Raw genomic sequence first — 27,901 nt, 5'->3', positions numbered from 1 at the left:
GGTAATATATATATATATATACACACTGCTCAAAAAAATAAAAGGGAACACTTAAACAACACAATGTAACTCCAAGTCAATCACACTTCTGTGAAATCAAACTGTCCACTTAGGAAGCAACACTGATTGACAATAAATTTCACATGCTGTTGTGCAAATGGAATAGACAAAAGGTGGAAATTATAGGCAATTAGCAAGACACCCCCAAAAAAGGAGTGATTCTGCAGCTGGTGACCACAGACCACTTCTCAGTTCCTATGCTTCCTGGCTGATGTTTTGGTCACTTTTGAATGCTGGCGGTGCTTTCACTCTAGTGGTAGCATGAGACGGAGTCTACAACCCACACAAGTGGCTCAGGTAGTGCAGTTCATCCAGGATGGCACATCAATGCGAGCTGTGGCAAAAAGGTTTGCTGTGTCTGTCAGCGTAGTGTCCAGAGCATGGAGGCGCTACCAGGAGACAGGCCAGTACATTAGGAGACGTGGAGGAGGCCGTAGGAGGGCAACAACCCAGCAGCAGGACCGCTACCTCCGCCTTTGTGCAAGGAGGTGCACTGCCAGAGCCCTGCAAAATGACCTCCAGCAGGCCACAAATGTGCATGTGTCAGCATATGGTCTCACAAGGGGTCTGAGGATCTAATCTCGGTACCTAATGGCAGTCAGGCTATCTCTGGCGAGCACATGGAGGGCTGTGCGGCCCCACAAAGAAATACCACCCCACACCATGACTGACCCACCGTCAAACCGGTCATGCTGGAGGATGTTGCAGGCAGCAGAACGTTCTCCACGGCGTCTCCAGACTCTGTCACGTCTGTCACATGTGCTCATGTGCTCAGTGTGAACCTGCTTTCATCTGTGAAGAGCACAGGGCGCCAGTGGCGAATTTGCCAATCTTGGTGTTCTCTGGCAAATGCCAAACGTCCTGCACGGTGTTGGACTGTAAGCACAACCCCCACCTGTGGACGTCGGGCCCTCATACCACCCTCATGGAGTCTGTTTCTGACCGTTTGAGCAGACACATGCACATTTGTGGCCTGCTGGAGGTCATTTTGCAGGGCTCTGGCAGTGCTCCTCATTGCACAAAGGCGGAGGTAGCGGTCCTGCTGCTGGGTTGTTGCCCTCCTACGGCCTCCTCCACGTCTCCTGATGTACTGGCCTGTCTCCTGGTAGCGCCTCCATGCTCTGGACACTACGCTGACAGACACAGCAAACCTTCTTGCCACAGCTCGCATTGATGTGCCATCCTGGATGAGCTGCAATACCTGAGCCACTTGTGTGGGTTGTAGACTCCGTCTCATGCTACCACTAGAGTGAAAGCACCGCCAGCATTCAAAAGTGACCAAAACATCAGCCAGGAAGCATAGGAACTGAGAAGTGGTCTGTGGTCACCACCTGCAGAATCACTCCTTTATTGGGGGTGTCTTGCTAATTGCCTATAATTTCCACCTTTTGTCTATTCCATTTGCACAACAGCATGTGAAATTTATTGTCAATCAGTGTTGCTTCCTAAGTGGACAGTTTGATTTGACAGAAGTGTGATTGACTTGGAGTTACATTGTGTTTTTTAAGTGTTCCCTTTATTTTTTTGAGCAGTGTGTATATTATATATATATATATATATATATATATATATATATATATATATATATATATATATATATATATATATATATATATATATATATTATTTTTTTGTATTTTTTTAAAATCAGGCAAGCTAAAATACCCAGCAAACTAACCCCTGCCCTGAGCGCGCACACACGCATTGTGCATTCCCTGCCCACTTAGTTTGAAGGGTGCAAAATCCACTTGTCACATAAATCGCACTAGATTGATTGCTTTAATTTTACTCCTGTGACTCTTCCATACTCTTGCTTGTGCGTGACGGTTTTTCCGTGAACGTTACGGCCGCGGAAATGTTTGTAATGACCTGTCAAACACACCCGGTAACGGCCTCAACGGAATACATCGTCTTACTTTGCATCTATAAGCACGCTGAAGCCTTGTCTGGAAATGAACGCATCGTCGACACTTACATCACAAGAAAGAGAAGACGGATAACGATTTTGATGGGTGTTCATTTTTTGTGGAATTTAACAAAGTAATCATTTAATGCTGCTCCACCCCTTTATGTTGGAGAGGATCTCATGTTAAATACTGTATGGCTACAGGTTTATCTGCCTCACCTAAAGCCCATTCTGGTGGGAAGCTGCTATAGACCACCAAGTGCTAACAGTCAGTATCTGGATAAGGTGTGAAATGCTTGATCAATGTATGTGATATCAACAGAGGTATATTTTCTGGGTGATTTAAATATTGACTGGCTTTCATCAGGCTGCCCACTCAAGAGAAGTCTTCAAACTGTAACCAGTGCCTGCAACCTGGTTCAGGTTCAGTCAACCTACCAGGGTAGTTACAAACAGCCCAGGAATGAAATCACCAACTACAAAGGCTCAAGCCATAGAAAGAGCTCAGTCTAAGAGAGGAAGATCGTCATATGAGAATGATAAGACACCCAGCTGCTATCCAGACGAGGAAGAGCCTGATAACGACGTTAGGAAAGACTTACTCTAACCATTCTCAGTAAAAAAGGGGCCTTAGCAGCTCTACAGCTACAGACACAGCCTCCCACTCTCCTTCACCCAATAGACAACGTCCTGGATGATGTACCACGGATCCACACAGGCCCACTAGTTGTACTGTTGTCCCACTAGAACTCCATATGGCTTCTGACTTCAGTGCGACTACTGCTGAAGCTGTGGCTTTTGATGAATCGTCTTTATCTGTAATTCAATAAGAGCAAGAAACACCGATAGGGTTCCACTTGATGCATCAGTTCATTAGTCTGCTTTCAGTGGAAATGAGGCTATAATGAGAATCTTTCCCCTCTGAATTCTCAAGACTGTCGTCTTGTCGCTTACAAAGTTGAACACTGGTTTGGGCGAGTTAGAGAAGCATTACCTTGCCTGTCCTTTTTCCTTCAGAAATAGAAACGTGACTGTGTGGCAAACTCTGGAAAAACAAGTCTGACTGACCACCTCAGTTCAGAGATGTTGGTTTGACTTTAAAAGGTTATGAATGATGGATGTCTTGTCCCAGTCAGACTCCCCAGTTGGCCAGACTGTCTGGGAGAATGGGCTCCCAGCATGAGGCTGAGGAAAACAGGTGCTTTAATATTTGATGATGGAGCTTGTCTGTCGGGCAGAATTGGACAGGAGAGGTTTCTGACTAGTCGGGCTGACAGGATCATAAGCAGTGGGATGTAAGGATCTAAAGCAAGGCTACCTATGGACCTGCCCTGATGTATTAGGGGTCTACAGACATAGCCTAGGCCTGCATGCACGTCGTGTCCATCCAAGCAGACACCGATATGAATCTGTAACGTTGGTTAGCCGATTAAAACACAGCGTAGGCAAGTCCTTCTCAGCATTCTGTATACCCCACCCCGTCACCACCCTACATCCTTTGAGGAAGAGAATTTATCATGCTCTAATTCACAGCAGTGACGTAAATGTAACAGAAGTCCCCTCCCTTAGGAGGAATTGAACCATGTACAATTTGTATAATCTTTTTTGGAAAGGATGGGGTTAATGACGACAATATGGTCAATAATTTATGCTCGACTTCATCTTTGAACTGATATGGTACGGTCACGGTGTAAAGACGGCCTTTTCCAAGCCATTTGATTATTGATGATGTTGACCGTACAGCTAAACAATGAAAGAAAGCAAGGCGTTTTACAGTAAACAGAACTTGAGTCCAGGCCACCGCTGAGGCAAGCACAGATGGTTGTGTGCCTGGTCTGAGGAGCAGATGGAAAGAACCCCAGGCTGTGTCCGGCCAGCCGGCAGACAAGTGACCAGTGAGCCAGGTTCTGAGGTCAGTGGTGTGTATCTTTCACCTCTAATAGGGCTGAAGGAAGGGTTTGGGGGGGGGGGGGTCTGAATCCATACTACAGCTAGCAGCTCTAGGTGGCAGAAGGATGCTTCTACCTCTTAGGTTGACAAAGCAAAATGCATCAATATAAATCAACAGTAAATATAACAAGCACAGAATGACATTACATCCTCATCTATTGATCAATAGCATAACACAGCAAACAGAAATTAAGTTATTGATCCACTCATTGACCTGCTCATGCCTGCTGTTCCTAGTTTCTCATGGCCAACTGGCCAAAGCCATTAGGTAGTAGAAGAGTCCAGTTGTGCGCACCATGAAGTAAACATTCAGCAACTGGAGTGGGATACAGCTAAGCCCTTGTTGCATAACCTTGTTTGTTTATTGTGTCTGAGAGAAAGAAAATGATCATTGACCCATGAAAAAGTTTCTTTGAGTCCGAAGTCAAAGCACAAGAAAGATGTAACCAGACTACTACTGTTTAGCAGATGTTATAGCGGGTGCAGCGAAATGCTTACGTTACTAACTCCTAACAATGCAGTAAAAGGTCAAACAAGTGCACAAATAAATAAATAAAAAATATTTTTTAAACAGGCTACTGTGTTATGCACTACCATGTGTTGGTGTTAAGCCATTTACACAAGTCCCATGTTGAAAATGAGACGAGTAGGGTAGGGGTCAGCAAGAGGCGGTCCGAGGGCCAAAACTTTATATAAATAAAATATTGTAGTTTTTTTTTTTTTAATATTAAAGATTACAACTCACCAAGAATATAGCTAAAAGGAGTTTAATTTAGGAAGTCTGTTCCCAGGTATTCACACGCATAAAAGAAAAAGAAACATGTGATCGTATCTCAATGTCATCAAGGTATGAAATTATTATATTTGAAAATAATCTATTTTTGGGCTTAAAATGTGGTCAATTTGCAGTGTACAAACTATTATCATTATATGTTTCTGCACCCCGGCCATCCGATCAGACAAAAATCGTCCCGGGGCTGAATCTGGTTGCCTACCCCTGGAGTAAGTTATATAGTGTAGTTGTGGGGTTAAATCAGCATACACAGTGCAGAGAGAATAATGTTAATTTATTTAACCTGACGGCCTACCAAAAGGTCTCATGCGGGGACAGGGGCTGGGACTAAAAATGTAAATATAGGACAACACACACATCACAACAAGGGAGACAACACAACACTGCATAAAGAGACACCTAAGACAAGATGAGGAAAGAGATGTGTTGGGGAAATTATCTTCTACCTCAGAGACGCAGGCTTATGGTAAATCAATAACCTGTCCACACTTTCATCCCTTCTCTCCTCTGTGCCATGGAAAGAGGAGTACACTGCTATTCATAACAAGAGGACACAGGATGCCTTGTGGTGGATCTACATGTTATGTACACATTCGGAAAACACAGTAAATTGATCCCTGCATCCCTATTCTAGTTCACATTCCATATCACCTCAAAGGAGCAACATGTTAATAATACTATGACGGATTTACCCTAAATAGCCACTGAGACAGAAAAGGTAACACACATGTACCACGTTGTATGCTCCCATCAGGAGAGAGAGAGAGAGAGAGAGAGAGGAGAATAGGATACATCAGTGCCCTCTTTCAGATGGTCTGTCTGCTTGCAAGCCACCCCTTTTTCCTCCAAACATAACAATGGTAATTATGGCCAAACAGTTCTATTTCTGTTTCATCAGACCAGAGGACATTTCTCCAAAAAGTACGATCTTTGTCCTCATGTGCAGTTGCAAACCGTAGTCTGGCTATTTTATGGAAGTTTTGGAGCAGTGGCGTCTTCCTTGCTGAGCGGCCTTTCAGGTTATGTCGATATAGGACTTGTTTGACTGTGGATATACAGTCGTGGCCAAAAGTTGAGAATGACACAAATATTAATTTTCACAAAGTTTGCTGCTTCAGTGTCTTTAGATATTTTTGTCAGATGTTACTATGGAATATTGAAGTATAATTACAATAATTTCATAAGTGTCAAAGGATTTTATTGACAATTACATGAAGTTGATGCAAAGAGTCAATATTTGCAGTGTAGACCCTTCTTTTTTTTTCTTCTTTTTTTTATCCCCTTTTCTCCCCAATTTTCGTGGTATCCAATCGCTAGTAATTACTATCTTGTCTCATCGCTACAACTCCCGTACGGGCTCGGGAGAGACGAAGGTCGAAAGCCATGCGTCCTCCGAAGCACAACCCAACCAAGCCGCACTGCTTCTTTAACACAGCGCGCCTCCAACCCGGAAGCCAGCCGCACCAATGTGTCGGAGGAAACACCGTGCACCTGGCCCCCTTGGTTAGCGCGCACTGCGCCCGGCCCACCACAGGAGTCGCTGGAGCGCGATGAGACAAGGATATCCCTACCGGCCAAACCCTCCCTAACCCGGACGACGCTAGCCCAATTGTGCGTCGCCCCACGGACCTCCCGGTCGCGGCCGGCTGCGACAGAGCCTGGGCGCGAACCCAGAGACTCTGGTGGCGCAGCTAGCACTGCGATGCAGTGCCCTAGACCACTGCGCCACCCGGGAGGCCCTGACCCTTCTTTTCAAGACCTCTGCAGTCCGCCCTGGCATGCTGTCAATTAACTTCTGGGCCACATCCTGACTGATGGCAGCCCATTCTTGCATAATCAATGCTTGGAGTTTGTCAGAATTTGTGGGGTTTTGTTTGTCCACCCGCCACTTGAGGATTGACCACAAGTTCTCAATGGGATTAAGGTCTGGGGAGTTTCCTGGCCATGAACCCAAAATATCGATGTTTTGTTCCCCAAGCCACTTAGTTATCACTTTTGCCTTATGGCAAAATGCTCCATGGACGACATTAATCAGAGGCAACAAAGAAAGCAAAGATAACCCTGATGGTGTTTTAAAGGTCCACAAAGGAGATTGGATTATCTGTCCACAGGACCACTTTAAGCCATACACTCCACAGAGCTGAGCTTTACAGAAGAGTGGCCAGAAAAAAAGCCATTGTTTAAATTATTTTAAAAAAACACACATTTGGTGTTACCCAAAAGGCATGTGGGAGACTCCCCAAACATATGTAAAAAGGTACTCTGGTCAGATGAGACTAAAATTGAGCTTTTTGGCCATCAAGGAAAATGCTATGTCTGGCGCAAACCCAACACCTTCCCCACAGTGAAACATGGTGGTGGCAGCATCATGATGTGGGGATGTTTTTCCATCGGCAGGGACTGGGAAACTTGTCAGAATTAAAGGAATGATGGATGGTGCTAAATACAGGGAAATTCTTGAGGGAAACCTGAGATTTGAGACTGGGACGGAGGTTCACCTTCCAGCAGGACAATGACCCGAAGCATACTGCTAAATCAACACTCGAGTGGTTTAAGGGGAAACATTTAAATGTCTTGGAATGGCCTAGTCAAAGCCCAGACCTCAATCCAATTGAGAATCTGTCATATGACTTAAAGAATGCTGTACACCAGCAGGATCCCATCTAACTTGAAGGAGCATTGAAGAATGGGCAAAAATCCCAGTGGCTAGATGTGCCAAGCTTATAGAGACATATCCTAAGAGACTTGCAGCTGTAATTGCTGCAAAAGGTGGCTCTACAAAGTATTGACTTTGAATAGTTATGCACGCTCAAGTTCTGTTTTTGTCTTATTTCTTTCACCCCAAAAATTATTTTGCATCTTCAAAAGTGGTAGGCATGTTATGTAAATCAATTGATACTAACCCCCCAAAAATCGATTTTAATTCCAGGTTGTAAGGCAACAAAATAGTAAAAATACCAAGGGGGGTGAATACTTCGCAAGCCACTGTAATTGTCTCTAAGGACCCGTACACAGAGACCCCGATCCAGACAGACTGAATGCTCTTTCTTGTTAGACACATCATGAACCCACACACACACGGATGCACGCATGTCGCATGCACAAACAGCCACACACTAATTCAGTCTCTAGTCTCCAATCTACTGAGATCCTTCATCACTTCCATTGGAACAGAACACTTAGCATTCAAAATGGACTACAAATCTCCTAAAAAAATGTTTTTTTAAATAATAATAAATACAAAATCAAAAATGTATAAAACAAAAATAAATAGGTAGCAGCCTATATCTTAGCCATTGATCTCCAAATGGCACTCATTCCTTTACTACCCACAGCTTCTCTGTCATCAAAAGGCACAGCTGGACAAAGTCCCTCGTGTTGGGGTTGTGTTCACTCGGCTCCGCGCTCTAGCGCATGAACTCCCCTTCACTGGACACAGACAAAGGAGGCCAGTCTTTGTTCTCTCAGCCACCACTCAAGGGCTCTCACTAGAGTTCCACAACAGCGATAGGCCTAACGTTTGCTGCTAGACATGTGCCGCTGCACTTTTACGAGAATGGCGTGCCAAACTAAGAATGTGTTAGGTGGTAGCCTACTCGTGTGTTCAAAACGTGTGTTCTTGTTGAGAGATTAATTTAAAATCGGCCTGCCTGTGAAACAATGACACAATGTATACAAATAGACAATGACTTCATTCTGTGGAGATGACTAACATGTACAGAACAATGAATAATGTCTAGAGAAAGGGATTTATTTCAGTTGGGTCTACTGTATGCATTCCAGTGCCTCAGACAGGTGTCAGTAATGTGGGTGAAACGAGAAAGGCGATATGCTGAATTAAGGAGGCAGTGAATCTTGGGGGTTAAGCCAGGCAGGGTTGTAATTGATTGTAATCAATGGGCGGGCCGCCTAAGTGTTTTTTCTGGTCGTCTTTGTCCAAACAGTGTAAACAAATATTATAATTTTCCGGATGGAAGAACGCTTTAAATGTAAACTTAAAACCAGATATAAAGTATGTAGAAAAGACAATGGACCTATACAATTTTTTATAATATATTTTGAGAACTAACAAATCACCAAAATAAAAGCTTGACAGTCCAAAAACAATTAACTTAATACTTAGCAGTATTCATTTTGTTATTATGTTTGAGAAAAAGAATACAGCATTATCAACGGCATTTAAACTGAAACATGTCCTCTCAGCTGCATGGCAAAATGTGTATAATTGCAGGAAATTAGCTTTAAAACTGCAAAACAAAATCTGTGTGGAACTGCAGGAAATTGGCTTTGAAATGCTAAAATGTCTCTACAGGGCCAAGACAGGTGCCTCTAAAATGCCACGCCAACCACCTAAGCCCCTTTTTGATCTATTAAAAACCCTGCCAGGCCCTAACCAGGGTTAAGCCAAGGACAGCGAGTTACCATGGATTATCACTACTAGCATCATCCCAGCCCCAACTCAAACTTAGTTTCCACTGTCTTCAGTACTCTTTCACAGCACCATACGAACTGGTAGACACTACCCACAAAACCAATGCCCTCACTCAATAGCGGTACAGCTGCCCGTGCCGTAAACAAACGCATGACAATGCACTCATCAGTGTTCACACAATACACAAGGCTCTAGAGCACCAGCTGGGACAACACAGACAGAGAACAACTAAAAAGACACAGTCAAACGAGTTTGAGAGAGCTCAGGTACAGGTTCATGAACCCTTAACATAGAAACACCAGCTTAAAAGATGACTTCATCTCTGACTCTACTAAATAATGAAAGAACAAGGTGTCTCATAATTTGTGTGTGCATTCCCATTATCACTCCTATTTTATCAGATTGTGACTCAACCTATGAGGTTCACACCTCAGATAAACACACAGGTGCAACAAACTTATGAATGGACCCTGATCTGTGAGTGTTGTGAAAAACATGGCAATACATACCCCAGGGTGCTGATGATATAAAATAAAATTTGATTCGATTTGATAACATTGCCTTAAATGTCTTACAGTGTATTCGGAAAGTATTCAGATTCCTTTACTTTCTACACAGTTTGTTACGTTACAGCCTTATTCTAAAATGTATACATACATTTTTTTCCTCAATCTACACAGAATTCCCCATAATGACAAAACTAATCCAGGTTTTTAGAAAGTTTGGGAAATCTATAAAAAAACAGAAATACCTTATTTACTTAAGTATTCAGACCCTTCGCTATGTGACTCGAAATGGAGCTCAGGTACATCCTGTTTCCATTGATCATCCTTGAGATGTTTCTACAAATTGGTTGGAGTCCACCTGTTGTAAGTTCAATTGATTGGACATGATTTGGAAAGGCACACATCTGTCTATTTAAGGTCTAACAGTTGAAAGTGTATGTCAGAGCAAAAACCAAGCCACAAGGTCGAAGGAATTGTCCGTAGAGCTCTGAGACAGGATTGTGTTGAGGCACAGATATGGGGAAGGGTAGCAAAAAATGTATACACCATCGAAGGTCCCAAGAACACAGTGGCCTCGAATATTCTTCAATTGAAGAAGTTTGGAACAGACCAAGACTCTTCCTAGAGCTGGCCGCCCGGCCAAACTGAGCAATCGGGGGAGAAGGGCCTTGGTCAGGGACCAAGAACCCGATTGTCTCTCTGACAGAGCGACTGTGGAGATGGGAGTTACCTAAAGGTTTAATACAAAAGATTTACAAAAAGATTAAGAATCTTCTAGAAGAACAACCATCTCTACAGCTCTCCACCAATCAGGCCTTTATGGTAGCCACTCCCTAGTAAAAGGCACATGACTCCGCTTGGAGCTTGCCAAAAGACACCTAAAGGACTCTCAAACCATGAAAAACAAGACTCTCTGGTCTGATGAAACCAAGATTGAACTCTTTGGCCTGAATGCCAAGCGTCACGTCTGGAGGAAACCTGGCACCATCCCTACGGTGAAGCGTGGTGGTGGCAGCATCATGCTGTAGGGATGTTTTTCAGTTGCAGGGACTGGGAGACTATTCAGGAATCAGGATAAGACAAAGATGAACGGTGCAAAGTACAGAGATATCCTTGATAACCTGCTCCTGAGCGCTCAGGACTTTAGACTGGGGTGAAGTATCACCTTCCAACAGGACAACGACTCTAAGCACAGAGCCAAGACAAGGCAGGAGCGGCTTCAGGACAGGTCTCTGAATGTCCTTGAGTGGCCCAGCCAGAGCCCAGACTTGAACCAGATCCAACATCTCTGGAGAGACCTGAGAATATCTGTGCAGCGACGCTCCCCATCCAACCTGGCAGTGCTTGAGAGGATCTGCAGAGAAGAATGGGAGAAACTCCCCAAACGCAGGTGTGCCAAGCTTGTAGTGTCATACCCAAGAAAACCTGAGGCTGTAATCGCTGCCAAAGGTGCTTCAACAAGGTAATGAGTAAAGGGTCTGAATACTTATGTGAATGTGATAGCTAAAAAAATAAACTAACAATTCTAAAAACCTGTTTTTACTTTTAATCCATTTTAGAATAAGACTAAGGTTACAAAATGTGGAAAAAGTAACTCCGCCATTTCCTGGTTGCAAAAATCCTAATAGTTCGCCTAATTTCAGTTTGTGACAAAACAAGCTAGAGTAGAGAATCATTGTATCATCTAAACCGCTGAGAAATATATTTTCCATAACCAAAAATATTGTATTTTCAGCTGGTGTACAAAACTGAAAAGTAAAATCCTCAAAGATGAAACTTAAGGAAAGCATAGAAATACCGCATAGAACAGATCTACCGCTTCACAGATTTGCTTTCAATGAGAATGACAGACCTATAACACATTTCTGTGAATTTGGTCAGGTGCCCAAAAAGTTACATATGGCAGCTTAAAAAATTAAAAAATTAAAATAAAAAAAGCTAACAAGTCACTGGCCAAACTGCTGAGGGGGCATTTATTTTAAGATGTATTTTCTCCATTTCCTCTGATCACAGCTGGGTAATATGCCAGGCTGTGTTACTCAGACAGACAGCCCTACCTAGCTAAAGGAGGCCATGCAGAGTTGGCAGCACACAGAGACTACCAAACCCCAGCAGGAACAGAGGCCCGGGCCATTAATTATCTATGGATATCAGATAGGCTAGGCTGGTCCACAGGGAAGAGCCTGGAGGAGAAAAGAGACAGAATGGGGAGTGCCAGGCCAGGGGGCAGGGAGGGAAGGAAGGCCTGCCCTTTGTGTTCTTCTTTCCCTGTTCCAGGACTTCATGCTGCCATTCTTTAACCAAATCACAATCAAAACCAGAGGACAAATTTGAATGCTATTTTCAAGAGGATTAGCCTAGCCTGCTCTCCAAGTAGAGCTGCTGGAGAAGAGCTGAGAGCATTTAAGCTCATGTACTAATCCAGCTTCAACGATTCTGGGTAAGATATACAGTGAATGTCCAGTTGTTCATCAGGCTCGTGTCCACTCTCTCAACTCTGGTGGGACATTTTAAAGCAGAATCAGCACTGGCTAATTGTTAATCTTGTTAATGAGCACTGGGGGAGCTTTAATCCCTTCCTCTGAGTGATTAAGAGAGACACCAGAGAGCTCAGAGTTCAGGAGCTTATGCAAGAGGGTGCAACGTTATAGAATTTTCACATTGAAACAGCCTATATATCATGTTCAACAGACATTCTTCTTTGTCATGGAGAATAAGCAAGCACTCATGTGAGCTCTAGCCCTAATACATTAGCATTAGGGCTGACCCCATTTAGTCCACTGGTTGATTGTTTGGTCGGTAGGCTCTTGGTCAACCGAGATTCTTTTGTTGTTGAGCAGTGGCAAATATATTTTAAATTGTCACGAGGCACCTGCCTGATTCACACCTGTCTCAGTGGACTAATCCATTGCGAAGCCACGGGGATGGCACACCAGTAGTACATTTACCGTTAATTCCCATAATTTCTAAATCTACAATGTTTGTTTGGCTACGGTCATTTCTGTTAATGCAATCAATATATTATTATTACAGTTTTACCGTTGATGTAGGAGTGCACACGTTGTTTGCAGGTCGCACAACCTAGGCTACACTTGTGAGTATTACATTCGTCAATTTATTCATTGTCTTGTGCTCCTGTCAAGCTTGAGTAACGACACGCACCTCATTACGCATAGAAGTAGGCCTAGGCTACCAGGCCTGCACAAAATGTGCTGTAGGCCTATAAAATGTTCCCATTTGGATATCTGATACCATTTCTGATTGTCTTAACTCACCATCACTGTACCTTCTAAAACTACATTTTTTTTCTCAAAACAGCAAGTAAACAGTCTGTTTTCACATATATTGAGAATTAAAATAGTTCCTCAATGTAGTTTTTTTTTTTTTTTTTTTATCTTTCCAGCACTCTCCCTTTCGATAACCAATCAGCATGAAGGGGGGGGGGGGGGGGGGGTCATGCTCTGATCCGGTGGAAACATACCTGATTACTTCTTATCCCTTGCACAAACAGCCTACAGCTGTGTGTCTGTTTCCTGTGCCAGTGAGCTCTGGGACAGAGGGCCCAGAATATTTTATAGAATGTTGCAAGTTTGCTAGCACCAGCTTCAGGACAGACCAAGTTAATACAATGTTTCAAGTTCCTTGAAGACAGGCCATGCGTAGCCAATGTGATTTATTAGATAGATAGATTTTTTCTACCTGGACGAGGACATTTTCTACCTGCAGGCTGCAATGTTTTTATTTGTTGGCTTTATGTATGTAGGCTATTTTTACATAGTTGGCAATAGCAATAGTAGTTACTTTTAGATTGTATCATTTTCATTTAGAAAGAATTTTGATTAACCACATGAGATTGACTGAGATATGAAGACTTTATTATAAATTAAATGAAACTTTTCCACGAAAATGTGCATATGAAAATCATAACTGGCTTGCAGATCAGTCGAAATGGAACGATAACTTGTCACTCCAAATGGAGAACGTTGCCGACCGCTGGTGTGGACCATTACCGGCAACTTCAGGAGCTGAACGGCAGAATCTGCGAAGGCCAGCAGCAGCGGGAGGAGGGAACAGATTTTTTGCTTCTGGTTAGGCAATATTGATCTGGCTCCCTCTTCTTATACTTCATTTTTAAATCGCAGTGCTTAATAAAAAGCATCAGACATGCTCATTAGCCTACATATAGTTCATTTTATTCAAACATAGCGTGTCTATATATGATTTTTTTTGTTGAAAATTTAGACCAATGGATTGGTTGAAAGAACAGACGATTGTCGACAAAGATCTTCTTTTTTTGTCGGGAGAGCCCTAATTAGCCTACACATTTTAGGTCTACAGCGTTTCACCATTCTTAACATGTTACACCCTTCTCAACACAACCCAGATACACCTCAACCTCAGAGGAAAGAAAACACCATGGCTAAACTATTTAACAGCTAGGAAGGTAGTATAGCCGACTGTAAAGGGCGACTAAATCATGCACAAACAAATGACAAGCATACATGTCAGAAACACTGACGAACATTGTTGTAATCACCTAACATTAAGAGAACACCAACGAGTCAACATACCTAAACTTGACTGACAAATATCCACTAACAACTTAGGATACAGTAGCCTAGCTAGGACAGGCTTGAGGGCTAATGGTTCTCTGCGTCAGTGCATGCAGATATCCCTCGTCTGTATTCTGTGCTCTGGCATGCAAGTCTCCCGGGAGACTCACATTACCCCCAGGCTGCGTGGCTCCACTGGGGCTCACTGACCTCCATAACGCCATGCAAGGCCTTCCATCTCCCTCTGTAATGGTTGAATTTATCATGAGAGTGAGAATGTACCTCTGGGAATCAAGGTTCTTAATGTCTTTTTAACCATTATGGAGCCAAATCCATACATGAAATCCAACATTGTGTTTCGTTGCATAGACCTTGACACAGTGTCCAGTGTGGATGTCCTCTGATGACCACCACACAGACAATTAAATCCAACTGGTCAGAGACTGTGGGGGATTTTACAATGACAAGGCCACAACAATCAGTCAGTGTTTTACAAGTTGCAGTTAGACTCACTTCCAATTGAAGTATGCATGGCATGCTGGTTTAGAGAGGAATGTGCAGAGGTAAAACAAGGGATTCTTTACCTCTGGGCTGGAGCCTTTAAGCCAATGACTGTATAGATGAATGGACAAAGCCATCACGACACCATTTCTTCCTATGTCAAGATTCAATAACGCATTGACGCCAAATTCAGTCGGTTAAGATGTCTTTTCGTGGAGACGTAACATGCGCAGTTTGAGCTACTCCAGGAAGTGACGTTGCAGGCTAGCTCAGCGCTCTCATTAGCACATGCATGGCCAGCAAGGGGCCATTTGTGCCTGATGCTGATTGCTCATTTACGTTTTTGACATGTGTTGTTACATGTTATTACATGCTTACAGTAGCCAGCAGATTCCGAGTTTCAATGGGGTCGGAACGCAGTCATGGTTAGATTAAGATAACGCAAAAAATGTACCTTAATGCAAGGATGGGATGTGCCACTGTACTCCAAATTCGACCAACAGAACAAGTAAACAGTTTGGACACCTACCCATTCAAGGGTTTTTCTTTATTTTAAACTCTTTTTTTACATTGTAGAATAATAGTAAAGACTTAAACTATGAAATAACATATATGGAATCATGTAGTAACCAAAAAAGTGTTTCATATGAGATTCTTCAAAGTAGCCAACCTCTGCCTTGATGACAGCTTTGCCTTCTCTCAACCAGCTTCATGAGATAATTACCTGGAATGCATTTCAATTAACAGGTGTGCCTTGTTAAGTTAATTTGTGGAATTTATTTTCTTCTTAATGCGTTTTTGCAAGTCAGTTGTGTTGTGACACGGTAGGGGTGTTAAACAGAAGATGGCCCTATTTGGTAAAAGACCAAGTCCATATTATAGCAAGAACAGCTCAAATAAGCAAAGAGAAACGACAGTCCACCATTACTTTAAGACATGAAGATCAGCCAATCCGGAAAATTTCAATTACTTTGAAAGTTTCTTCAAGTGCAGTCGCAAAAACCATCAAGCGCTACGAAACTGGCTCTCATGAGGTCCGCCACAGGAAAGGAAGCCCCAGAGTTACCTCTGCTGCAGAGGATAAGTTCAGTAGAGATAACTGCACCTCAGATTGCAGCCCAAATAAATGATTCAGAGTTCAAGTAACAGACACATCTCAACATCAACTGTTCAGAGGGGACTGCGTGAATCAGGCCTTCATGGTCGAATTACTGCAAAGAAACCACTACTAAGGGACACCAATAAGAAGAAGACACTTGCTAGAGCCAAGAAAGTCAAGGAATGGTCATTAGACCAGTGGAAATCTGTCCGTTGGTCTGATGAGTCAATTTGAGATTTTTGGTTCCAACCGCCGTGTCTTTGTGAGATGCAGAGTAGGTGAACGGATGATCTCTGCATGTGTGGTTCCCACCGTGAAGCATGGAAGTGGCGTGATGGTGCTTTGCTGGTGACACTGTCAGTGATTTATTTAGAATTATATGCACACTTAACCAGCATGGCTACCACAGCATTCTGCAGCGATACGCCATCCCATCTGGTTTACGCTTAGTGGGACTATCATTTGTTTTTCCAACAGGACAATGACCCAACACACCTCCAGTCTGTGTAAGGGTTATTTAACCAAGAAGGAGAGTGATGGAGTGTTGCATCAGATGACCTGGCCTCCACAATCCCCCGACCTCAACCCAATTGAGATGGTTTGGGATGAGTTGGACAGCAGAGTGAAGGAAAAGCAGCCAACAAGTGCTCAGCATATGTGGGAACTCCTTCAAGACTGTTGGAAAAGCATTCCTCATGAAGCTGGTTGAGAGAATGCCAAGAGTGTGCAAAGCTGTCATCAAAGCAAAAGGTGGCTACTTTGAAGAATCTCAAATATGAAATACTTCTTTGGTTACTACATGAATCCATATGTTATTTCATAGTTTTGATGTCTTCACTTTTATTCTACAATGTTGAAAAAAGTCAAAATAAAGAAAAACCCTTGAATGAGTGTGTGTGCTAACTTTAGACTGGTAATGTATATCCAAACTGATACATCAAGAAGATTGAAATGCTGCTAGTTTTTTAGCAATCGTTCTATCTATTCTGTGTAACAGTTGGTATAATGGGAGAATTCGGTGTACAACGCAATTTCTCATCCCTGGATTGAGGTACGTTTTCCGAGCCATATCTCACGCTGGCTCCGTAGTGTCTTAACCATGATGGCGTTCCGACCCCAGTGCAGCTCAGTATAAACTTGCCCTCGATAATGACTCTCAGTTCCATTACATGACACATAAGTGTCATTGGATGAAGGCATCTTCTGTACAGGGTATTTTGTTAAGCGCCCTCAACGCTTGGTCTGAACATTAACACGCCGCATCACTTGCGGTACGGTTTTGGAAGCATAAGGACCTTCTCTTTCATATCAGCAAGAAATAATTTTCAAAAAACAAATATGGTTAAATTGATACACATCTTTACAGGGTTAGTGTTACCACCCGGCCATATTTCCATGTTACAGCACTTGTTCACGGAAAACAGACGGAAGACAGTCAGAAATAGTGTGCAACTGCAGCCTGCAATTTGGAGCATTCCTGCAAGTGAGTATTCCTGCATCTGCAGGAACGCCCCCCCTCGAGCATCTCACTGGTTCCTTCATGAACACCCCAACCCCTGAGAAAATGTTCATGCTTGTGCGACACTTTTATACATGTCAAAAGGGAAATAAAAGTTATGAGTTTTCCCGCCGGTAGACAGTGTCCTTTGCTCCAGCCTGCCGAACACTTGCCTTCACCGTCGTAACCAAAACTGCAGGAAAAAAAAAAGTGCCGACAGTACAGTGGGATGAAGCTGCACTATGTGATAGCACATGGTGTCGCCTCTGCCTCCCGCCTGCTGTGTACTGGAGAAAAATATGCCCGACAGGCAGGGGCAAAGGACACTGCCTATCGCTAGCTACTTCGGTACACAGCAGGCGGGAGCAACACTGTGTGCTTGCTAGCTAGCTTGCTAGCACATTTTGTCGCACCCCGCCTCCCACCTGCTGTGTACCGAAGTCATCCCTATGACTAGCTGGCTAAGCTAGCACAGTGTCCTTCGCGCTCGCCTACCGAACACCTGCCCTTGCCGTCATTAACAGAACTGTGGAAAAACAGTGCCCAACAGGAGGGGGCGAAGGACACTCTACAGGTGTGTACTAGCTATAGCTAGCTACCATTGTCGGCCCTGCCTCTTCCTCCTGTGGGGTTTAATCGGCAGTTGTCATCGAACGTTATAGTGCATTACCGCCATCTACTGTATTGGAGTCATAGCTTTAAAAAAGGACCAATAGAAGTATTAAGAGGGGTTCCTGCAGATGCAGGAACACCCCAAATTACGGGCTGCAGTTGCACCCTTCTCTTTGTTAATTAGCCATCTGCGTCGCTTTACACCTATGTGTAAATGGCAGATGGACGCCACAAAGTGTAGTCACTGAAATATACTAATGGCTGCAACGGTTAATTAAAATGTTGCAGTTATGAAATAATTGTTTGATATTAAAGTAGAGGGATTTGTTTCTAGAACCGTACCGCAATTGAGAATCGATTCACGTTTAGATTGAGTATTTGATCGTTTTGGCTTTCAGAACAACGTTAAACCACTATTGCGCTACGTGTAAACAAGCGTAAGGGTAGGGTCTGAATCTGCTGGCTAATGACTCAGAGTACTGTAAATTAGGCTTTGCTGTAACTTAGCTGCTGGAACAGGCCTGAGAAGGGTTAGTTAGTCATGACAAGACAGGACTTCCACTGAAAAACTGACACACACGGGTGACTCAAACTCGTACTTACCTATTGAAGCAGACGACGCATCAGCTTGCGCTACCGCAAATTCATGAATTGAAAAGTGAAGAGGCAGGATGATTGAATATGAAGTGCTGGTCCAATTGCTAACGCTGGCTAGTAAGTTAGCTAACTAGCAAGTTCAAGGCAGTACTCTGGCTAGCTCGCTAAATTATTAATGTTCAGTTAAATAGCCTTACACTGCTTGCTGAACGAAGCCCATCCATTAAATATAAAACGTACGACCATATGACTGAGAAAGTCAAATCTACATTAGCTAACTAACGTTAGAGTGCTTTCTCCGAAGCAGGCGTTTTTTTCTTCAGCCAGGCGTATGGTCCACCAATTCATCCAGATTTTCTCGTCGCCTCCCTCCTGGTGTTCGTTTCCATGTCTTGTCAAAGTAACATTGTCTGGAAAAACGTTTGTTTCCGCTTGTTTATTAGCTAGCTAGCTAAAGGGCTCCTTGTGGTGTTGCTAAGCTCGGCGCTGTCAGGACTGTGCTCTCGGTTGCTCACTCGAATCTCTGAATCATCCACACGCTCACCGCTTCAAGCACAGCTGACCCTGACGTCAGAAATATAAACATACCCTCCCCTTGACCCCAAAATTTGAATTTTATGTCAACCTGAGAAATAGCACACTTTTCTTGCTAGCATTTCTGTGATACTGATGATTCACAGTGAAATAATTTACTTTCCATTTATCAAATGTTATTGAATAAAATTATTTCGGCCAGACCACCAGGTGGCAATATAAGCATTTTTTTTTATCAATAAAGGCTTTCTTTGAACGTATAGATTGAACAGATCAAGTTACCAGTTTTGCAACAGCAACACTAGATAAACAGAGTTCTCACGTCCTTAAATAATAGTAACAAAATAAATTTGACAAAATAAACAATGAGGCAAACAAAATCAGTCAAATTAATCACTACAATGAGCCTCAAAGTGCTGCAACAGCAAATGTCAACCTTTCAACTGAGTTTAGCAGTGAATTGGGCAATAATAAAGCAACATGGTAGCAAGGTTTCCATTTGAATGTGAATCCATAACAAACAAAGTTCACACAGAAGAAATGGACAAAATTGCATGTCTTTAATGATTACATTCCTGTCATTTTCTGTGATCTGTTTTAACCAATTTGTTCCATCCCACTAAATACAGCCATGTGTTGATTTGTCTCTTTTACATAAAGTATATAAAAACAACAAATGCTATAAAATAACAAATGTGTGAATTTTAAATTCAAGTCTGTGGGAAACAAACCTTCAGAAACAAGTACATGTGGTAAGCAATAAATACAAATGGACTGATGTTTTGGAAGTACAGACTAGCCAGCCAAGCAATTCTGTTAGAACAAGACAATCTACAGCCTTTTTTGTATCCCAAACACCAGTTTCTGTTTTATTGGCTTTTTACAAATGATATCAATACATATCAGGCTGCAAAATGTTAGCTATACTTTTAGTTAAGCTAAATAACATTTTACATATTTACAAAAGTGGCATTATTATATACAGTACACAATAACATGAAAACATTATTTAACTTAAATATATTTTGTTTCTGCATTTTACTTATCATAATTGCTTAAATGGGAACAAAAACTAAAATACCTAGCCCCTGACAGCAAGTCCTATTCCATAATAAACTATACATTTTTGCTCAGGCTAAAATCAAGTTGAAAGGGGTTTCCCTAGATTCGCCTGCCAGGCTTCAAGGCTCTTTCATCAGAGACACATCTGGTGATTCAACCAACAGGCATAAAAACAGCAAAGCAAAGGACAACAAAAGCCTGTCAGAGATTGAAACCGTTTGCCCATCACAATGTTAGATTGAGGCATAAACACATTTGTGCATCTTAAGATTCCGTTTGTCTGAATACCTCTTCCCACATTTATCACAGATGTACTGTTTCCCTCCTGCGTGGACATGCTTCTTGTGAGTTCGGAGATGACTGCCCTGACTGAAGGTCTTCCCACAGATTTCACAGCTGTACGGCTTCTCCCCTGTATGGATTCTCTGGTGCAACTTCAGACTGTTGGTGTTGTTAAATCTTTTCTCACAGAAGCTACACTCGAAAGGCTTCTCGCTAGAGTGGGTGCGTCCGTGAGAGATAAGACTACTCTGCTGACTGAAGGTCTTGCCGCATTCTGTGCAGCCGAATGGCCTCTCTCCAGTGTGGATGCGCTTGTGTATTTTCAGATTCACTGATTGACGGAATGTCTTGCCACACAAGTCACAGCTAAATGGCCTGACGCCTGTATGAATCCGCTGGTGGTTCTTCAGATTGACAGAATGACGGAAACTCTTGTCACACTGATTACACTGGAAGGGCTTTTGTCCAGTGTGAATGAGTTGATGGGTCTTCAGTGTTACAGCTCGTGTGAAGCCTTTCCCACACAGCAAACAGGTGAAGATTTTCTCTCCTGTGTGAATTTGCTGATGTCTAGACAGATTTTGAGCCAGGTTAAAGCTCTTGCCACACACGCTGCAGCTGTAAGGCTTTTCTCCAGTGTGTATTATCGAATGGGTCTTGAGGTGTGCCTGCTTGCCGAAACATTTCCCACAGACGCCACATATAAAAGGCTTCTCACCAGTGTGGGTGCGGATGTGATCATTACAACTCTGTTTGTGGGCAAAGGCTTTGTTGCAGAACATGCACACAAACGGTTTCTCGCCTGTGTGAAGTCGCTGGTGGGATTTGAGGTTACTCTGCGTGGAGAAACTTTTCCCACACTCTGTGCAAATAAAGAGCTTCTTTTGGGCAAACAAAGACTCCAATAGGATGTCTGTGGGGTTCACCGGTGGGTCATCGCTAATCATACAATAACGGTTCTCTGAGGAAGAGTTAGCTGCAAAAGCACCATCAGCAGCTCCTGTAAGACATGTATAAAACATCTAATTTTAGGTGGCAGGAGATAATTTGATATAGGCCGTCAAAATACTGGCTTTATACTTACTCTCTGCAATGGCCCCCAGGTGTATTTGTCCATGCTCGTCTTTGACAGAGACAGCCAAGACGAGGGGAGATTCTGGTGTGTCCACTTCCTCCACATCTGCAGACTACCGGCACAAACAGATTGATTAGGTGTGAACTTTAGGAACATAATTGGATCATGTTATAGAAATGGCACAGAATGGGCACAGACTACAAACATTTCACGTTTTGCCTATTGAAACCAGCAAACGTGTTTGCAGAAACAATGGCTCTTGAAGCAATCTGCAAAGTGCTTACCTGCATTGAAACAGTTTGCTCCACAGTTTTACAAGTTCCGCCATAAGAATGTTCCTCTGCTACACCAAAGAAAGAAGTGAAGCATTAGAAAGATAAATAGGTCATTCTTCTTGTAGCTTGTAGTGCAACAGATAAAGCAATATAAACATCTATGCTACTTACCCATTCCTCCAACTGACAGAATATTCAAGATGCTTGCTTGTGATTCAGCTTTTTTCCCTCCATGTCCTTTGAAGGTCTTGGATTCAAATTCCATCAAAAACTTAGTATCATCCACAATTTTCATTATTTTACCCAATGCCTCACTGCCCAGTACCTCCATAAGTGTTGCGAAGTGTGTCTGTAAATGAAGAAACAAAATAAAGATGAGCAATGCTTATTTCAACAACAAAAAACGAATATTGAGAGGGTGGCTTTTCTATTCATGTATGGTATCCGTCACCTGTATCTGTTTATAAACATGGTAGGGCCAACAGGTCAGCTGATCTGTGAATGTGATATGGGCAAAACGCTAACGTTAATAGCTACCTCGGTTCAGTATCCTAACCAGCTGCTAGGCAGGGCCTTTCCTCTCTCGCACTCATGGTGACTTACCATCTTATTCTGACTCTCAGTCTGTAGTTTCGCAGATAATTTGTCATCCTCGCAATGCCCCTGGGTCCGTTCCAGGCTGAACACGAAGACAGAGCTGTCTTCTATAAGTTTACCCAGTTCGGCGACCGCCGCGCGAACAAGGGTATCCATGACGGAGGCCAGCTGTGTCTGCAGCGCGATGAAATTTGACATTGTTTGTTGGTATTTATCACGACTTTGGCTAATTGAGAACTCTTTCAGATTTGCATTGATGAAGTATTGAGCTAGTAGCTACATCAATACTTTTGATGAATTAGGACTACACAGACTTCTTCACACTATCGCAACGTAAATAGTGTCTGTGCCCAGTCGGAAGTATTACTTGAAACTCCCAAATCGTAGTTCCGGTTTAGAAATGAAGTGGGTTTATTAAAGAGACAGCTATTTTATCTTTATGGGAAACACTCTTCACTCCACTTCGATAACGAAGTGACTTTTCGTAGCAGGTTAGGTGAGCATTTTCGCTAACCCCAACCTCAGTCTTCTAACCTGCTACGTTAATTATCTTAACCTGCTGCGTAGGTTCACTTAACCTGCTTCGAAAAAGCACTCATATAAGTGGAGTGAAAATAATATTTATACCAACTGGTTCCCAACCCCAGGGGGTAACGTTACTTGGCTTATCCACAGGAGGTACTTGAGTAGACTCATGCAAGCATATGCTACTGGTGAAATGCACATGAGTGGGTATTCAGAGGTACTCCCGGCAGAGCAAAATTCAGTTTGTGGTACAGTAACCGAAAAATGTGTGTATCAAATTGTATTTGTCACATGCGTCGAATACAACAGGTGTAGTAGACCTTACCGTAAAATGCTTACTTACAAGCCCTTAACCAACAATGCAGTTCAATAAATACAGTTACGAAAATATTTACTAAATAAACAAAAGTCAAAAATGTAATCAAAAGTAACACAATAAAATAACAATAACGAGGCTAAATACAGGGGTTCCGTTACCGAGTCAATGTGCGGGGATAAAGGTTAGTCGAGGTAATGTGTACATGTAGGTAGGGGTAAAGTGACTATGCATAGGTAATAAATAGCGAGTGACAGCAGTGTAAAAACAAGAGAGGGGGAGGGTCAATGTAAATGGACAATGTAAGTGGACATTTTATTAATTGTTCAGCAGACTTATGGCTTGGGGGTTAGAAGCTGTTAAGGAGCCTTTTGAACCTAGACTTGGGAGCTTAGAGAACAGTCTATGATTTGTGTGATTGGAGTCTTTGACAATTTTTTGGGCCTTCCTCTGAATTGATACAAACCAATGACTAGATACAAACACACCGTAGCTAATGTGGTATTTTCAGAATACTTTACATTATAGCAAACCCCACACGTTTATTTACTTTGGCATTTAAAAATTGAACTTTGTAAATTACTCTGGTAATCATGATTGTCACTAGTTAAAATAGCAACAAAGTCATAACCCCACCTATTTTTACCTTTATTTAACTATGCAAGTCAGTTAAGAACAAATTCTTATTTACAATGACGGCCTACCCCAGACAATGCTGGACCAATTGTGCACCACCCTATGGGACTCCCAATTACAGCCGTTTGTGACACTTGGGAGCCCTTCTTCAATTCTGATTTTAAACCTGACCCTAACCGTAAACATAACCTAACATAACCACACTGCTAACATTACTCCAAATCCTAACTTTAAATTAAGACCAAAAAGCTAATTTTTGTTTTCATGTATTTTTAGGATTATAACCAATTTTGACTTTGTGACTGTGAGAACAAGTGACAAATCAGGGGCATTGAGAATATTTGATGATAAGGCCACAGAGTTTCTAAACCCAGAGTCGCAACATCGCAAGACTTCCGGGAACGCTTGCAAAACAGACCAACAGACCAGGCCAGGGTTTGGGGTTTGAGAAGTCAATGAGAGAAATGAAAGATTCTTCATTAGATGTTGATTTTCTCAAAATCTAAATGCGCAACCTAGATTCAAGCCAATGTCTTAAGTAGCTGATTTATGGATTTTTACATTTTTTATTTCACCTTTATTTAACCAGGGAGGTCAGGTGAGAACAAGTTCACATTTACATCTGCGACCTGGCCAAGATAAAGCAAAGCAGTGCGACAAAAACAACACAGAGTTACACATGGGATAAACAAACGTACAGTCAATAACACAATATAAAAATCTATGTACAGTGTGTGCAGATGTAGTAAGGTTAGGGAGGTAAGGCAATAAAATAGGCCATAGTGGCAAAATAATTCTAATTTAGCATTAACACTGGAGTGATAGATGTGCAGATGATGATGTGCAAGTAGAGATACTGGGGTGCAAAGGAGCAACAAAATAAATAACAGTATGGGAATGAGGTAGTTGGGTCTGCTATTTACAGAAGGGCTGTGTACAAGTACAGTGATCGGTAAGCTGCTCTGACAGCTGATGCTTAAAGTTAGTGAGGGAGATATGTCTCCAGCTTCAGTAATTTTTTCAATTCGTTCCAGTCATTGGCAGCAGAGAACTGGAAGGAAAGACGGCCAAAGAAGGTGTTGGCTTTGGGGATGACCAGTGAGATATACCTGCTGGTGCGTGTGCTATGGGTGGGTGTTGCTATGGTGACCTGCAAGCTGAGATAAGGCGGGGCTTTACCTAGCAAAGACTTATAGATGACCTGGAGCCAGTGGGTTTGGCGACGAATATGTAGCGAGGGCCAGCCAACGAGACCATACAGGTCGCAGTGGTGGGTAGTATATGGGGCTTTAGTGACAAAACGGATAGCACTGTGATATAATGCATCCAATTTGCTGAGTAGAGTGTTGGAGGCTATTTTGTCAATGACATCGCCGAAGTCAAGGATCGGTAAAATAGTCAGTTTTACGAGGGTATGTTTGGCAGCATGAGTGAAGGAGGCTTTCTTGCGAAATTGGAAGCCGATTCTAGATTTAATTTTGGATAGGAGATGCTTAATGTGAGTCTGGAAGGAGAGTTTACAGTCTAACCAGACACCTAGATATTTGTAGTTGTCCACATATTCTAAGTCAGAACCGTCCAGAGTAGTGATTCTAGGCGGGCGGGCAGGAGCAGGCAGTAATCGGTTGAAGAGCATGCATTTAGTTTTACTAGCATTTAAGAGCAGCTGGAGGCCACGGAAGGAGTGGTGTATGGCATTGAAGCTTGTTTGGAGGTTTGTTAACACAGTGTCCAAGGAAGGACCAGATGTATACAGAATGGTGTCGTCTGCGTGGAGGTGGATCAGAGAATCACCAGCAGCAAGAGCAACATCATTGATATATACAGAGAAAGGAGTCGGCCTGAGAATTGAACCCTGTGGCACCCCAATAAAGACTGCCAGAGTTCCGGACAACATGCCCTCTGATTTTACACACTGAACTCTATCAGAGAAGTAGTTGATGAACCAAGCGAGGCAGTCATTTGGGAAATCAAGGCTATTGAGTCTGCCGATAAGAATGTGGTGATTGACAGAGTCGAAAGCCTTGGCCAGGTCGATGAAGACGGATGCACAGTACTGTATTTTATCTATGGCGGTTATGATATCGTTTAGGACCTTGAGTGTGGCTGAGGTGCACCCATGACCAGCTCAGAAACCAGATTTCATAGTGAAGAAGGTATGGTGGGATTCGAAATGGTCAGTGATCTGTTTGTTAACTTGGCTTTCGAAGACTTTAGAAAGGCAGGGCAGGATGGATATAAGTCTGTAACAGTTTGGGCCTAGAGTGTCTCTCCCTTTGAAGAGGGGGATGACCGCGGCAGCTTCCCAATCTGTAGGAATCTCAGACGATACGAAAGAGAGGTTGAACAGGCTAGTAATAGGGGTTGCAATAATTTCGGTGGATAATTTTAGAAAGAGAGCATCCAGATTGTCTAGCCCAGCTGTTTTGTAGGTATCCAGATTTTGCAGCTCTTTCAGAACATCAGCTATCTGGATTTGGGTGAAGGAGAAGCGGGGGAGCTTGGGAAAGTTGCTGCAGGGGGTGCAGTGCTGTTGGCCGGGGTAGGGAAAGCCAGGTGAAAAGCATGGCCAGCCTTAGAAAAATGCTTATTGAAATTCTCGATTATCGTAGATTTATCGGTGGTGACAGTATTTCCTAGCCTCAATGCAGTGGGCAGCTGGGAGGAGGTGCTCTTATTCTCCATGGACTTTACGGTGTACGAAAACTTTTTGGAGTTAGTGCTACAGGATGCAAATTTCTGTTTGAAAAAGCTAGCCTTAGCTTTCCTGACTGACTGTGTATATTGGTTCCTGACTTCCCTGAAAAGTTGCATATCGCGGGGGCTATTCGATGCTAATGCAGTACGCCACTGGATGTTTATGTGCTGTTCAAGGGCAGTCAAGTCTGGAGTGAACCAAGGGCTATATCTGTTCTTAGTTCTAAATTCTTTTGAATGGGGCATGCTTATTTAAGATGGTGAGGAAAGCACTTCTAAAGAACAACCAGGCATCCTCTACTGACGGGATGAGGTCAATATCCTTCCAGGATACCCGGGCCAGGTCGATTAGAAAGGCCTGCTCGCTGAAGTGTTTTAGGGAGCGTTTGACAGTGATGAGGGGTGGTCGTTTGACCGCGGGCCCATTACGGACGCAGGCAAAGAGGCAGTGATCTCTGAGATCCTGGTTGAAGACAGCAGGGGTGTATTTAGAGGGCAAGTTGGTCAGGATGATATCTATGAGGGTGCCCGTGTTTACAGATTTAGGGTTGTTCCTTGATAACTTGTGTGAGATTGAGGGCATCTAGCTTAGATTGTTATTACTCCAACCTCGTGAAAATGACAATCTGTCATGTTTTCATTTTCATCAAAAATGACTTTATATCAAGGAGTGCCTTTGACTTGACGGACTACACATGCGCATTTTGGCGCGAGACGCCCGTTAGACCCGATTCCGTGTTTCTACACATGCCTTAGCTAACCAACATCGCCATGACATCGCCTACACACTGTACTGTTATACTGTACTGTCTTTGAGGCTCTATTTGGAAAATCTGTGGCGCGCTCATATGAATTTATATGGTGACACAAAAAGCTACCAGGCCAAATTTTGGAGAAAGATGCTTTTAATAGTCATCAACTAGGTGCTTGAAAGCTACATATACACTGAATGTACAAAACATTAAGGACACCTGCTCTTTCCATGACATAGACTGACCAGCTGGCTCCATGTGAACTACAATCCAGACACTGTTTAATCCCAATGCTCTAAACGCAAAAATGCCTTACTTGCAATGCGGTTTTGTAACCCTTTCGAACTTAACTTTCATATAAACCAGAAATAATCTTTTAAATACAAAATATACTTAATGTGTGCAGTTTAGCAAAGTTGCACCTGGCTGTATTAACGCACCGCCTAGGCTACAACACATCCTCTTACCTTGCGCTCGCATTTCCATAGGACCATTCCATTCCACATTTCTGGTGTTTCTCAAAATATAGCCGGGTGTAACTTTCCTAAACTGCGTACAGTAAGTTTATTGGTTGTATTTGAAAAAATATTTCTCACTTATATGAAAGTTAAGTTCCAAATGTTTCCAGAACTGTATCGCATGC

At 42.8% G+C, this 27,901-nt stretch overlaps 2 protein-coding genes across 3 annotated transcripts in view; both read right to left on the bottom strand.

The window, feature by feature from the left end:
* The window catches only part of LOC120029487 (serine-rich coiled-coil domain-containing protein 2-like), a 94,533-nt gene extending 75,526 nt beyond the window's left edge, over window positions 1-19,007 (bottom strand). The window contains exon 1 of the mRNA XM_038974727.1: window positions 18,514-19,007. The gene's annotated coding sequence lies outside the window, so the exon portion shown is untranslated. The remainder of the gene's footprint in view (window positions 1-18,513) is intronic.
* A 572-nt stretch (window positions 19,008-19,579) lies between these two features.
* On the bottom strand, window positions 19,580-22,675 carry LOC120029709 (zinc finger protein 501-like). Of its 2 annotated transcripts, none has more exons than XM_038974974.1 (5): window positions 22,339-22,675; window positions 21,907-22,084; window positions 21,745-21,803; window positions 21,470-21,572; window positions 19,580-21,385 (listed from the first exon to the last, which is right to left on the bottom strand). In XM_038974974.1, exons 1-5 carry the CDS (start codon window positions 22,528-22,530, stop codon window positions 20,337-20,339), a joined length of 1,581 nt encoding a protein of 526 aa, XP_038830902.1. In that variant the 5' UTR covers window positions 22,531-22,675; the 3' UTR covers window positions 19,580-20,336. The 2 variants fall into 2 exon arrangements, with proteins under 2 accessions (XP_038830902.1, XP_038830903.1); XM_038974975.1 differs by having other exon boundaries at window positions 21,745-21,800.
* Window positions 22,676-27,901: the final 5,226 nt, after the last annotated feature.

The sequence above is a fragment of the Salvelinus namaycush genome, chromosome 35, assembly GCF_016432855.1.
Source record: "Salvelinus namaycush isolate Seneca chromosome 35, SaNama_1.0, whole genome shotgun sequence".
NCBI lineage: Eukaryota > Metazoa > Chordata > Actinopteri > Salmoniformes > Salmonidae > Salvelinus > Salvelinus namaycush.
Note: the sequence above shows the minus strand (reverse complement) of the source record. Positions and strands in the feature narration are given on the sequence as shown.

Coding starts and splice junctions, on each gene's coding strand:
- LOC120029709 (XM_038974974.1), bottom strand. CDS start 22,530: ATGTCAAATTTCATCGCGCTGCAGACACAGCTGGCCTCCGTCATGGAT. Junction 21,573..21,744: donor AGCAAACTGTTTCAATGCAG/GTAAGCACTTTG, acceptor TTGTGCCGGTAG/TCTGCAGATGTGGAGGAAGT. Junction 21,386..21,469: donor CCTGGGGGCCATTGCAGAGA/GTAAGTATAAAG, acceptor CATGTCTTACAG/GAGCTGCTGATGGTGCTTTT.